Below are 14,924 nucleotides of genomic sequence, written 5' to 3' on the forward strand. Positions count from 1 at the left end.
ACCTATATTCTTGCCATTGCTCAGTTTTTGTTTATATTTTAGAGAGTTACCTGTAATATGATAAAATTGTGGTTACTCTAAGAAACCAAATGTCATTTGTTTCAGGGATATTTCATTGCTTTTTCCTGTCAGAGAAAGTAAATGCAGCTTGGGAGAAAAGGGGGTAGTGGTTAATGGTATACTGAGATAATATATGCTTGCATATGCCATTTTGATGCTGTGTTGGGGGGATATTTTAGGTATGCTGTGGATGGGGATTTTTAAATACATAAACTATAAATCAGCCTGTTCAGTCAGATCATTTAACTTATATGGGGTAGAACAGTACTAGTGTTTTATATACAGAAAAAAATGTCAGCCTTTTAACATGCCCTTTTTGGTTGGTTTGGTGGGAAGGTGCAACCCTAGATTATTATTGCTTGGACATCTCAGGATATAAAAGTTGACCAGAAGGAAATGTACAGGAAAATGATAGAAAGATCTATGGAATAAAGTATTTGATTGGGAAAAAAAATATCAGGCAAAAGGAACAAATTATCAATACTTTTAGAAAGAAGTCTTAGAAATTAGGTTATGCGTTCTTGAAAACAATGGCAAAAGTAGAGGATTTGTTTGTTTGTATCATAATCATTTCAAAATGGATTAGAGACAAAGTANCTTGGTTACCTGGGTTTACAATTTTTTTAATGTTTATTCATTGTTTTGATAGAGACAGAGTGCAAACGGGGGAGGGGCAGGGGTAGAGAGAGAAGGAGACACAGAATCTGAGGCAGGCTCGGGGATCTGAGCTGTCAGCACAGAGCCTGATGCGGGGCTCAAACCCATGAACTGTGAGATCATGACCTAAGCCTAAGTCAGCCACTAAACCGACTGAGCCACTTAGCCCCTCCCCAGCTCCTCCCCAGTTACCTAGGTTTTAGATCAAGGTGAATGGAGGGGAGAATGGGAAAAATCTGGTTTTCTTACTGTGAAGTTTTTCTTTTAACTTGAGCTGTAGGCTTGCTGACATCTTGCAGGGGGAGCTTCATTCATTTCCTGATTGAATAATATATATTTGGGCGGCTCNGTTGATATCAAGTAAGCATTTTCAACAGTATTTATTGAGTCATTCCATTTAGGTTCCTGTATGCAAGTGAAAAATATCTTGCTTTAGTAATAGTTTGTACATGTATATACTAAAAGCCTAAAAGCTATATGTGTTAAGTAATATTTTACCTTAAAGCTCTAATCTGGACTAAAACTTTTACTACTTTCTTTCTAGGACAGCCAGTAGAGGGGACTTCATGTTTTCTGCAGATCGTTTGGTAGGTAGAGGCTTTCCATTTTTGTTTCATTGTTCCTAGTGATATAATCATAGTAGGGCCAAGGGACTTTTTTGTTCTACAGTATTCTGGAGGGTGAGAGAGTTTGTGCCAAGTAGACATCATCCTGGTAAATTTCTGAAATATTTTGTTTCTACTCTTTCATTAAAGGGACTGTGCCTCAGAACCTTTCCTCAGTGCATTGCCCACGAACTTATTCTCTGTAATTCTGAGGTACTTCTACCTCTCAAGGGGATCTTGGTAACCTGATCTTGAGTAACCCTTAAATGCCTCATCTTAGAGCAGTGAAGTGAAGTACATGAAGAGAAAACCAAAGACGTAGGGAAACCTAGTAGTTATTTTCGTGGTATTCATTTAATACAGAAAAACTGATACCTCTCTTGTAGTTTACATGGGGCTTATTTTTTTTGTCTTTTCTGTACTATACTCACATGTTAAATACTTTGTATGCTTTCCTCAAAGACTTCCTATTAAGTATTGGCCATGCCCAATTCAGGTTAGCTAGTGTGGTTTGAGAGGATCTCAAGGCCAAGTTGGGTTGTCTTCAGATGAAGCATTGCATTTCCTTCTTGTATTTATATCTAAGTATGCTCAGTGCTTGGAATAAGCACATTTTCTGCTGTGGTTATTCGTATTCATATTCATGAAATACATACTGAACTTGAGTCAGGCACTGGGCTAGGCTGTGTTGCAGGAGGAGGAGATACAGCAGTAAAGAATACAGACATTGTCCCCGATTTCATGGAGTTTACATTCTAAATTATGTTGTCAGTATTTAGTTTGGAAAAGAAAGAAAAATGGCTTATTAACCTCACAGGTATAATCAGAGAAAAAAGATAGATTACTAAAGGGAATGTGAGAGGGGAAGAAAGGCATGAAACTTTTCATTTAGATTTTCTCTGGGAAAATCTTAATTCCAAAATAGTGTAGGCAACTTCTGCTCTGCTTTTGACTTTAAGTATTCTTGGTTCAGAGGCCACTTCTATTTACAATTATTTGCATTTCTAGGAGCAGTAATAACCATTTGATTGCATCAAGATGAATGTAGTTGACACTCCTGGATTCATAATTAGGTCATTCTGTCTTTATGCTTTTTTTTAATTAAAAAAATTTAATGTCTATTTATTTTTGAGAGAGAGAGAAAGAGAGAGAGCTAGTGAGTGAGCAAGCATAAGCAGGGAAGGGGCATAGAGGGAGAGAAGACACAGAATCTGAAGCAGGCTCCAGGCTCTGAGCTGTCATCACAGAGCCCGATGCAGGGCTCAAACCCACGAGTGGTGAGATCATGACCTGAGCCAAAGTTGGATGCTTAGCTGACCAAGCCACCCAGGTGCCCCTGTCTTTATGCTTTTATCAAATGAGAGGAGCAGTTTTAAGGAGGAAGGAACATGTGCCATTGGCTGCTGTGGAGAAAACAGAAATCTTGGTGTTCATTAGTAGAAAGTGGTTCCTCTTTCTTTTGCTTTCTTTGCCCTTTTTCTATAGAAAATAAGAGTTAAGTTCATGGTTATGGTAAAATGCTTGCCTTTTGGGCAGGCCTTATATCGCAATCAAATAAGATATTAAGGACCCACAACCTAATTCGTATGAGGGGATGGTAATTGGGACCTCTCTGTTCTCTGCATTTGGCTTTGAAGGTTCTGATGATATTGGGGGTTGTGTATGGAGGGCTTCTGTGGTTGTGGTAGAGACTGGAGCTATTTAGGTTTCTGGTATTGAGGCTTTCTAGTACACTTGTCTGTTCTAGCACAAGGATCCCATTATAGCTGACATTAATTGCATCCTGGGTTTGTCAGAATTGGCTTCCTGGGTACTTAAATCTTGAGTTCTTTATATGTAGTCACCCTTCTGGTTTTATGGTCTCCTGTAAGGCTTAGACACACTCAGTTTCTGTCCCAGGGTTGCAGGAGATGGGCAGGAGGTAAGACTCTTTAGAGGAGTGTTACTGGGAGATGTAGGCTCTCCAAAGAAAAGGATTTTTTCTTTCCTTGCTCTTAAGAAACATTAACCTCCACAGAAGGAGTGGCTAGAGATGAATGTGCATATATACACAGTATTCATGAGGTTCCTGGACCCTCTGGTGCTACAGGCTGACAAAATGCTGGCCCATTTAGCATTGATCATTTTAATGGCAGCAAGGTGTTGTGTTGTGATAACAGAACATGGAGCCTGGTGTTTCTCCCTCTTGTTCCTAATTCTTCATCAATAATGTAATATTGATTAGAGAAAATGCATTGCAGACTCAGTGCTGCCTTTATTGTAGTAGGCTCTGGAGGCTCTGGGTGATCAGAGAAATATCATATTTGAATTTTGGAGGCTATTTCTAGTAGTTTTGATGGATTCTTTTCCTCTGTACCACACATTAAGATCATTAGGAGACTTTTCTTTTTTTTTAATGTTTTATTTATTTCTGAGAGAAAGAGACAGCATGAGCAGGGTAGGGTCAGAGAGAGAGGGAGACACAGAATCTGAAACAGGCTCCAGGCTCTGAGCTGGCTGTCAGTACAGAGCCCGATGAGGGACTGGAGCCCTCGAACCAGGAGATCATGACCTGAGCCGAAGTCGGCTGCCTGACCGACTGAGCCACCCAGGTGCCCCCCCTTTTTTTTGAAAGCCGAGAATGTGACTCTTGACCTTGGTGTCATGAGTTTGAGCCCCACATTGGGTATAGAGATTACTTACTGGATCCTACTTCAAGATCAGGAAATTGGCTCAGCCCCATCCATTCATTTATTTCCTCCTAAGAACTTTTATGGTTTATTTGCATTATGGTGAGCCTTTGTTAAAAAGAAGCCAACTTAATTTCAAAGTACTGAACAAGGCAGAGGAGTTCCCAGTGGGCACTATTTTCAGAGTAGCCAGAAGTATATTACTTACAAGGGTGCCTGCCATTACTCTTGTCACTTGCTGTAGTTTTACATTTCTCATAATACAGGCTCCACTAACTGAATGAGGAACACAAGGCATACTTGAGCCTTTGGTGGCAATCATGTGCCTACCCAAGGTTGGATGCCTAGCATGGGGATCTCTTTCTGCATCTAACACTTAATAGGGGCCCCCTTCCTACCTCCATGAGCTCTACCCTTGCCTATTGCATTACTGACTTTTTGCCTAGTGTACAGTTCCTGAAGCTAACAGCCAACACTAGATTCCTAGCTGTTTTTCAACTCATTCTTCTTTTGACTCTTAGATCAGACTTGTTGTGGAAGAGGGATTGAATCAACTGCCATATAAAGAATGCATGGTGACCACCCCAACAGGTAACCAGGGCTGTTCCTCTCATATTATCCTCATAAAAATTCTGAGAATCAGGGGAAGATGGAAAAAATAAGCAGTCTGAGTAGATTAGTATGTAAAGTGAGGCGTCTAGGTGGACCCATTCTTTTAAACAAGTTAATAAACTCAAAGACATTTAGTTAAGAAATTTATACGGATGACTTTTTGTTAATGACTTTGCTTGTCAATTCAAGTTAAAGGTTAATAAATATTCTTTAGCATGCAAGTCTTGCCTTTGATGACAGCCCATTGGGATAAGCTGGCAGCTTATCTTCACCTCTGTAGGGAAGCTGCTGGTTTAATAAATGGGTGGGCTGATTTGGCACTGAAATGCCAGGTGAAAGAATGAGAAGTAAAAAAGACAAAGAAAACAAAAAATGATGAGGATTGGAGAGGGTACTTTGGTTTACTCTAATAAAACACAGCTGAACATTCCTATTTCAGGAATTTGAAATTCTGATTTTGTTCTTTAGTAAATAATGGAAGCTGTTCTATTCAGAGGTTGACTTTATGAAAATTGGGGGCTGAGCTTGTTGCATCATAATTGGTACAAAATTAGGATGACACTAAGGGTTGAACATGTCTGGGTAACGACTTCAGCCTTTGTCTTCTGCTTTTTAAGGCAGAATAGAAGCTCATAAAAAGGGACGGAATGAGGAAGCTCTCTGCTGTGGCTCACAGTGTGATCTCAGTTTGAATTGATGAGGTTTATAGCACTCAAGAGTGCAATGATTCCACTCTGAATTCAATTTGAGGAATATGTATGTGAATATCATGCTATCATAAATCTTGTTCCTACTCAGTGAAGTCTACCTTTCCCAATTATCCCCACAGGTTTCTTAGGAAGAATTAAGAAATAACTGAAAAAATCATGACTCTTCTCATTACTTTCGCAAGGAGCCGTTATACAGAATGTCTAGACAAGGATTGCTCTGTACCCAAATGCTTTAAACTATAGGCACTTTATAAAATAAGTGGGTTGCTACAGTGATGAAAGATGAATTCTTTGGTTTTATTCCCCAACAGGGTACAAGTATGAAGGAGTGAAATTTGAGAAGGGAAATTGTGGGGTCAGCATAATGAGAAGTGGTAGGTTTTCATATGTTTAATTTTTGTCTCTTTGCATGCATAGAAACAATTTTTTTCCAGGAGAGGTGAGCTTGTCTGTCATAATTGCAGCCTGCCTTAACTTAAATTTCACCACTTGTGTTGTCTGTCCTCATGGTGTCTTGGATCATGGCTTCTGTGTTGCCGAGTTTGACTGATTTTAACTGTAGGGCATCAACTCCAGCTTTCAGAGAGATTCAGGGTAGAATGGGAGGATAGGGTGATGAGATGATGCTATCCTGGGGAGAACAGGGCAGCTTGAAGACTGACGGAATATGGCACAAATTCAGGCCTGCAGAGCTTTGAATACCTGACTGGAGAAATGTTGTTCTGTTTTTGTTTGTTGTTTGTTTGTTTGCTTTTGTCGGGAACAGTCCTACCCTATCAGGAACTGGACTGAATGACTTATTCAATGTTTTTAGTTTTATATTTGACGTGTATGTGACCATATGGCAAAAGCACTTAACTGTTATTAACTCTTTGTGTATTTCCAATTGCTGGTCTTATAAATGCTGTATTTGTATTTGAATCCAACTGATTATTCTTCTAAACCAAACTTTGTGCAACAAAATCACATGCCTGGAATTAGAGCATCTACCTGTTACATGGGGAAGACTACTTTTATTCATCAACTTAAACAAATAAATTAATTTTTGCACAAGATCCCATTGTTCGGTAGAAGCCTCACTTGCTTGCACTAGAGACAAATGAATTTCTTCAACATACAAGCATTGCCTTTTCTCTGGCTGTGAAGTTCTGTTTGTAAACAAGTGAATACCTCAAGTAAAATAGGAGCTTTTAGCTCCCTTTTTAAATATTAGGTAGCTTGTAAGCAATGATCAGATTTTCAAGACAATGTTGTTTAACCTTTTAAAACTGGTGAAGACAATGGAGATGGGCTTTAATGGCATTTTTTTCCTTTTATTTCAGTCCAGTTCCTGCCCTAAAGTCAGTGGCATCCCCACATCCCTAGTACATAGCAGATGACCTTGGGGTAATGCATAGACAGGGTTATTTTTTAACCTTATTGGCTGTTGGTTGATTTTCCTATATATTAGGAACTGTTTTTATGTTTACACTAGTGAAAGAAAATTTCCTCTTAAAATAAACGTAAATGAAAATAGTTAAAGAAAAATATTAAGTTAATAGTAGTACAGGTAGAATTCTGATGTGGCCTCAGATCTTGAAGATGGTATGAGAATGATTGACTTTTGGCAAACACTTACTTAAAGGAATTCAGACTCAAAAATGACTCTGTTCAGAAACCAAATGGGTAGTAGTAGTGTTGGTTATGGTTCTTGGGGGAAGGGAGGAAGGGAACAGTATAGTTTTTCACTGTTTGCCAGCAAACTTCTGCCATTGAAGTAATTGCTGGTGCATAGTGATACATCCTGATGCTGCCATGGTCTGTAGCTCTCATTTCTTCCATAAGTCTTCTATTTTTTTTTCAGATGAAAATAACAGGTTTAGGTGGTTTAAAAGTCTTCCTTAAAATAATAAGAGTAAAATGGTCCTGATATTGGAAAAGCTCAGGGAGCATCCTAACTAACAAAACACTTTATTTCTTGAATTTCATGAAAGCGTGAATCTCTCAAACTTGAAAGGCAGCAATAAAACTAGCTTATCCTACTTTCATTGACCAGCTCTTAACCTGGTTTAATTGACCTGCACTAATATAAAATATGAGCATATCAGAATGAAAGCTCTTAAGAAGAATTGCTTCCATCTTGGTAATGTCCTTTTTGTATTAATAATAGTCACATACTCTGCTTTGGGCTATTTGTGGGCTTGATTTCTATCTTCCTCTACCCTTTTTTTTCTTTTGAAAATTTTCCTTTTTTTCAAGGTGAGGCAATGGAACAAGGTTTACGAGACTGCTGTCGATCTATACGTATTGGAAAGATCCTGATTCAGAGTGATGAGGAAACACAAAGAGCCAAAGTATATTATGCCAAATTCCCCCCAGACATTTACCGGAGAAAAGTTCTTCTGATGTATCCAATTCTCAGTGAGTGCCTGGAGTTTAATTTGTATACTTTATTAGGGTTTAAAGCAATTCCACTTAGTGACTGCCTTTTAGGTACCCTTATATAACAGCAAAACCCTTTATAAATATGTTTTTCTGTTGGATTTGGAGTTGCCCTGGGAAGTTTTGCTGGGGAATTTTTATTGTATAATAAGAGAATATATATTATCTAAACTTTATTAGCTCCAAAGAGCTTTTGTTTTAAAATGAATGTTCACACTGGAACAAAGGATCTAATGAGGCAGAATATATAGAACAGAGAAGAAATATTGAAATATGTCCCTTCTCTAGCCCAGTGAGTATAACAGTGATTTTCTCAAGGTTTTATCCTCTCTGGAAGTAATATTTTTCTCCTATTGTATTGTTTCCTAAGCTTACTCAGATCACACATGGCATTGTCTCCCAGGGTTGGTGGTGGAGGGTGGCTGTCTAACTCGATATCTCTAATACTAAATGAATTTAGGGTTTTTTGTGCATTTGAAATCTGAAAAGTGTGTACATCATGTGCATTATTGAAAATAATGTCATTGCTAAAGAAAAGGCACCTTCAGATGAACCTTTGCCTAGTGTCGTATGTTAGATTATTTAACTGCCTTTAACTTCAAAGAAACTTTAAAGATGTTATGAGATAAATGTTAAAGTTGCTAGTGCATTTAGTTGTCATTTGATTTCAGGCACTGGAAATACTGTAATTGAAGCTGTAAAGGTTCTTATAGAACATGGAGTTCAGCCCAGTGTTATTATCCTACTCAGTCTGTTCTCCACTCCTCATGGTGAGTTCAGCACGAGGAAGTAACTGGGGCTCCAGATGGTCATGGGGTGGGTAAGTGTGTATCTGTCCAGACTCTTGTCAGGAGGAAAAGTTGATTTGCTTCCAAATGAAATCTAAATTAAATTAAACCTAATTTTGATAGTTTATAACTTGTGTTTATAAGCTTTAAGCTGGGTGATAGGATAATATTTTACACCATTCTAATGTTCAAAGTCAAATGGAAGGTGATGAACTAATCCCTTTGAAGGGGATTGTGATTATTTTTGTGGTAGCCTTGTTTGGGTAGAGCCTTCAAATAGCTGAAATGCCCCTGTTTCTCCCTACTTCTTACCTGAACCTGAGAATTGCTCCCAAACCACAAAAAACTTGAGGATCTGGTTAGATCCTGTGGTCTTGCTGCAGTAAACTTTGCAGCATGAATCAAAGAGCAGAAGTTTTTTTTTGTTTTTTTTTTAAGTTCTACTTCTGTTCAGAGGGCATAATGGTAGAACTGTGTGTTCTCCATTTCCTCAGGAAAATAAGCCTAATGTAAGGCCTTAATTTTTTGCCATACAATCTAGGACAATTGTGAAAGTGTTCTAGGAAAATAATCATACATGCATGTAGAAACAGCTTTCAGGATATTCATTGCAGAATTATGTGTAGTGTAAAAAAAATTCAGTAGTATATAAATGCCTTACAATAAAGAAATATTTAAATATATATTCAAAGGATGTAATATTATATAACTAAACCATGTTTTTGAAAAGTATTTAATAACATCTACATGGTAAACGTAAAAGAACATGTTAAAAAATAACAGCATTAGAATAATGTAAAATGTTATCGCCAAGTTTAGAGATAATTAAGACAAATTATGACTATTACGACTACTGCAATCAGACTTGGATTTAACATAGACCCTAATAAGTCTTGCCTTAGCAATGAGAGGCTAGACAGATGCACAGTACTATTTCAATTTTCATTTCAAAATACACACTATTTTAATAGTGGTTATCTTAGGATGGTGGGATTCTAAGTGATTCATTTTGTTTTTTTTAAGCTTTGTTTTGGTATTTTTCAGATATTTGACAATGAATTTGTATTTGTTTCACAATTGAAAAGAAAGAGAAATATGTGGCTTCTAAGAGTGTTTTCTCAGGTCCAAAGATTCCAAGTCTCAGCCAACCCTGAAGAGGCTATATAGCATATCTCGTTGGGAGGGCTGCATTCAGTAGGCCATTGATTATTTTGCTGTTTCATAATAAAAATTTACTTACAGTTCAAATGTTGATGGTGACAAAGGGCGATTTGCTTGGTCATCAATTTATATATAGCAGAGATAGCCTTGTAAACATTCAGATAACCAAATAATTATTGGGCTTTCTGCTTTTGGATGTAGAAAAGTAACTGTGTTAGTTCTAAGAGTATGTATTAGAATAGTATACCATTCTTTGACATTTTCATGACAACATCATTATGGCTTTTTAGTTTGGCTAGGGTCCTAGCTAGACCCTTTCCATGCAACCCCGAAAGCTAGAATCCTAACTTCTAAAAGCTAGCTCGCTCTGATATACCAAATAAGTTTTCACACTTGTTTCAGTGTTCCAGTTGAGAAACCTTCCATCTCATCTTATATATGGTTTTGTTTCTGGAAAGGAGTATATTCTTTCTATTCCAGCTGCCTTTAAAATGAAACAAAACAGAAGCACATGGATGGCTCATTCGGTTTTGAATCCAACTCTTGGTTTCAGCTTGGGTCATGATCTCGCAGTCAGTAGGTTCAAGCCCCATGTTGGCCTCCACATGACGTTGTAGAAACTGTTTGAGATTCTCTCTCTCTCTCTCTCTCTGCTCTCTCCTCTTTCTCTTTCTCAAAAATAAACTTTTTTAAAAGAAAGAATAATTTGAAATGAAAACAAAGATTTCAGGAAGAAAGTTGTTATAACTGAATGTATTTGTAATGTCTTGGATATAAAACAATTTGATTCTAAGAATTTATTAGTTAATTGGGTGGAGGCATAGTGTGATGATTGTTACAGCTTTTCAGGTATCAGACATATAAACTAAGAGATTAGCAAAGTTTGACTAGGTATTTAAAGGTCATTGCTTTCTGTCTTCTGTCTTTATTATACTCAGTAGCTATAAAATTCCTGAATTCTAGCTAATATTACCAAAAAGTCCTGCCATAACGGCAATTTTCTTATTGTTTTTTGAAGGTGCCAAATCAATCATTCAGGAGTTTCCAGAGATCACAATTTTAACTACTGAAGTTCATCCTGTTGCACCTACGCATTTTGGACAGAAATACTTTGGGACAGACTGAGTTACCAAAGAAAAATAAATTATCTTGTGTAATATTACAGTAATATTTTGAGTTTCTACCTGTTTTACTAATTCACTTGAAGAATGGCAGAGAAAACTATGCTTTATAATTTTTGGTAGTGGGTATAGTAAAAAGGAAATATTTGAGGTTTAATGTATTTGGTTATTTCTTGACTGATGGCACCACACTTAACAATGCAGCACCCACAACTCTTAGAAAATATTTTAATAATATTCTAATGCAAGTTGATGATCCCTCAATGCATTGACACTGTTTCCTAATTTTTGAACCTCTCAGTTGGGATGTTGTTTGTAGCCACAAATAAAACCCAAATGGGATTCTGTTCTTTGGCCGACTCTACTTTGCATTTTGTTTAGTTTGCTTTTAGTTCTAGGGAGATTTCATGTATATGGCTGTTGTCACCTTCTTCTTCTCTTTACTTCCCAGTACTATACATGCTGGTAACCTGGGGTGAAAAAAGAATGCCTCCTGGAATTTTACATTCGGTTAATAGCCTCACTCAATTAGCAGACCCAGGCTATATGGTTAGCTCTTCAGTCAAGCCATTATGTTCTTCATGGCTCCGTTCCCATCGTGTGCATTGTTGGTAGGTGCTTTGCCAAGTGTAATGCAGTGAAGAGATGATGGAGCATTTCCAGCAACTGGAACTTTAACATTAATTTACATAGCTAGATTGAACCAGGGATATCTGGATGCTGACAAGGGAGGGCTAAGTACTGTTAATGTCACCAACGCCCTGGAAAGGAATTGGTAGTGATTTTTCTGAGGCATGGGGGGAAAAGTCAGTTTCTTGCTGAGTTTTATGGCCAGTAAGTACATTAAAATGCTTCATTTTTAATTTGGGTATTTCATATGATTTGGAAATGAGATATTTTGCATACCTGTTAATTGAAGATGTATTAAAATTTAAAACACCACATTTTTAAAATCCTCCAGTTATATGTATGTTCATATTTAGACCTTGAAAAGGAAGATAAACTGTTGTAGAAAACAATGTTTGTGTCTGGAAACTTGCTTGTAAAATCCTGATCTCATTTTACATCAATAATAAACATTTTAACAGTGGTTCTGGCTGGTTACTTGAATAATTATATTCTCATTGCCCCATAGGTGGCTGTTGTAGGCCTCTGGTTCTAAAATATGCAGACAAGAGCAGAAGAACCATAGCTGATGAAAGTCAGCAAAGATTAGGGGAGAGGAGCAAAAGCTAGTGGACAATGACTACATTTTCCCTATAAGGCCTAGGAATGCTGAAAGGACTTAAGTATATTTTTCACTTTATTTATTTTTTTTAGTTTTTATTTAAATTCCAGTTAGTTAACAGAGTGTAATATTAGTTTCAAGCATAGAATTTAGTGATACATTGCTTACATATAACACCCATGGCTCATCACAAGAAATGCCCTCCCAATCCCCATCACCTATTTAACACATCCCCCAACCCACCTCCCCTCTACTAACTATTAGTTTGTTCTTTATACTTAAGAGTCTGTTTCCTTGTTTGCCTTTCTTTCTCCCCACTATGAACATTTATTTTGTTTCTTAAATTCCACATATGAGTGAAATCATATTGTATTTGTCTTTCTCTGACTTATTTCACTTAGCATAATACTATCCAGCTCCATCCACGTCATTGCAAATAGCAAGATTTCATTCTGTTGTGGCCGAGTAATATTCCATTGTATATGTATATACACCACAATTTGTTTATCCATTCATGAGTCAATGGACATTGGGGCTCTTTACAGAAGCTAATGTTGGTAATGCTGCTATAATACATCGGGGTGCATGTAATAAATAGTAATAAAAAATAGTAAGAAGTTGCTGCAGCTGGGATTAAAGAGGTTGGTGCCTGTGTTCTGTAGGATTTTGATGGTTTCCTGTCTCACATTTAGGTCTTTCATCCATTTTTAGTTTATTTTTGTGTATGGTGTAAGAAAGTGGTCCAGGTTCATTCTTCTGCATGTTGCTGTCCAGTTTTCCCAGCACCATTTGCTGAAGAAACTGTCTTTTTCCATTGGATACTCTTTCCTGCTTTGGTGAAGATTAGTTGGCCATATTTTTTGTGGATCCATTTCTGGGTTCTCTATTATGTTACATTGATCTATGTGTCTGTTTTTGAGTAGTGTACAGATTTTAACAATATTTTTTCTGATCCATGACCATGGAGTGTTTTTCCATTTTTTTGTGTGTGTCATCTTCAATTTTTTTCCATCAATGTTTTATAGTTTCAGAGTACAGATCATTTATCCCTTTGGTTAGGTTTACTCCTAGTTATCTTATGGTTTTTGGTGCAATTGTAACTGGGATTGATTCCTTGATTCTCTTTCTGCTGCTTCATTATTGTTATCTATATACCAATAGACCAAATCCATTGGTATATAGATACCAAATATCTATATACCAATGCAACAGATTTCTATGTTGATTTTCTATCCTGTGACTTCACTGAATTCATGTATCAGTTCTAGCAATGTTTTTGGTGGATTCTTTTGGATTTTCTCTATAGAATATCATGCCATCTGCAAATAGTGAATGTTTGACTTCTTCCTTGCTGATTTGGATCCATTTTATTTCTTTCTGTTGTTTTTTTGAAGCTAGGACTTCCAGTACTATGTTGAATAAGAGTGATGAGAGTGGACATCCCTGTGTTGTTCCTTACTGTAGAGGAAAAGGTCTCACATTTTCCTCATTGAGGATGACATTAGCTGTGGGGTTTTCATATATGTCCTTTATGATGTTGAGATATGTTCCCTCTATCCCTCCATTATTGAGGGTTTTTATCAAGTGTGGGTATTGTACATTATGAAATGATTTTCTCCATCTATTCAAATGGTCGTATGGTTCTTATATTTTTACTAATGTAGTGTTGATAGATTTGGGAATATTGAGGGACACCTGGGTGGCTAGGTTATTTAAGTCTCTGACTCTTGATTTGGCTTTGTTCATGATCTCATGGTTCACAGACTCTCAAAAATAAATAAACATTAAAGAAAATGGGTTTGGAAATACTGAACCTCCCTTGCAAGCTAGGAATAAATTCCACTTTATCGTGGTGAATAATTTTGTTGTTGCTGTTGTTTATTGTCAAGTTGGTTTCCATATAACACCCAGTGCTCATTCTAATGTTTTGTTTTGTTTTGTTTTGTTTTGTTTTTTTATTTCTAGGAGAGANAAGTCGGACGCTTAACCGACTAAGCCACCCAGGCGCCCCCACCCAGTGCTCATTCTAACAAGTGCCCTCCTTCATGCCGATTACCTCTTTAGCCCCCTCCCCCAGCCCCATCAATGCTCAGTTTGTTCTCAGTATTTAAGAGTCTCTTATGGTTTGCCTCCCTCCCTCTCCCCCACTATTTTTTCTCTTCTCCCACATGGTCCTCCGTTAAATTCCACCAAATCCACCTATAAGTGCAAACATATGGTATTTGTCCTTCTCTGCNTATTTAAGAGTCTCTTATGGTTTGCCTCCCTCCCTCTCCCCCACTATTTTTTCTCTTCTCCCACATGGTCCTCCGTTAAATTCCACCAAATCCACCTATAAGTGCAAACATATGGTATTTGTCCTTCTCTGCCTGACATATCGCTCAGCATAACACCCTCAAGTTCCATCCATGTTGCTACACATGGCCAGATTTCATTCTTTCTCATTGCCATGTAGTATTCCATTGTATAGATAAATCACATCTTCATCCATTCGTCAGTTGATGGACACTTAGACTCTTTCCATGATTTGGCTATTGTTGAGAGTGATGCTATGAACATTGGGGTACATGTGCACTCCTGTATCCCTTGGGTAAATTCCTAGCAGTGCTACTGCGGGGTCATAGGGGAGTTCTATTGTTTGTTTTTTGAGGAACCTCTGCACTGTTTTCCAGAGGGGATGCACCAGCTTAAATTCCCACCAACGGTGTAGAAGGGTGCCCATTTCTCCACATCCTCGCCAGCATCTAGAGTCCTCTGATTTGCTCGTTTTAGCCACTCTGACTGGCGTGAGGTGGTATCTCAGTGTGGTTTTGATTTGTATTTCCCTGATGAGGAGGGATGCTGAGCATCGTTTCATGTGTCTGTTGGCCATCTGGATGTCCTCTTTGGAGA

General features: G+C 37.6%; 1 protein-coding gene across 2 annotated transcripts in view; it reads left to right on the top strand.

Annotated features, from left to right (window-relative positions):
• Positions 1 to 11,894, top strand: part of UPRT (uracil phosphoribosyltransferase homolog) — a 31,057-nt gene extending 19,163 nt beyond the window's left edge. For both annotated transcript variants that reach the window (XM_077774814.1, XM_077774813.1), the window contains exons 2-7: positions 1,262 to 1,304; positions 4,513 to 4,582; positions 5,625 to 5,687; positions 7,552 to 7,713; positions 8,406 to 8,504; positions 10,702 to 11,894. In XM_077774814.1, coding sequence (XP_077630940.1) covers positions 1,284 to 1,304; positions 4,513 to 4,582; positions 5,625 to 5,687; positions 7,552 to 7,713; positions 8,406 to 8,504; positions 10,702 to 10,808 — 522 coding nt within the window. In that variant the 5' untranslated portion in view covers positions 1,262 to 1,283 and the 3' untranslated portion in view covers positions 10,809 to 11,894. The remainder of the gene's footprint in view (positions 1 to 1,261; positions 1,305 to 4,512; positions 4,583 to 5,624; positions 5,688 to 7,551; positions 7,714 to 8,405; positions 8,505 to 10,701) is intronic.
• Positions 11,895 to 14,924: the final 3,030 nt, after the last annotated feature.

The sequence above is a fragment of the Crocuta crocuta genome, unplaced genomic scaffold, assembly GCF_008692635.1.
Source record: "Crocuta crocuta isolate KB4526 unplaced genomic scaffold, BGI_CrCroc_1.0 scaffold801, whole genome shotgun sequence".
NCBI lineage: Eukaryota > Metazoa > Chordata > Mammalia > Carnivora > Hyaenidae > Crocuta > Crocuta crocuta.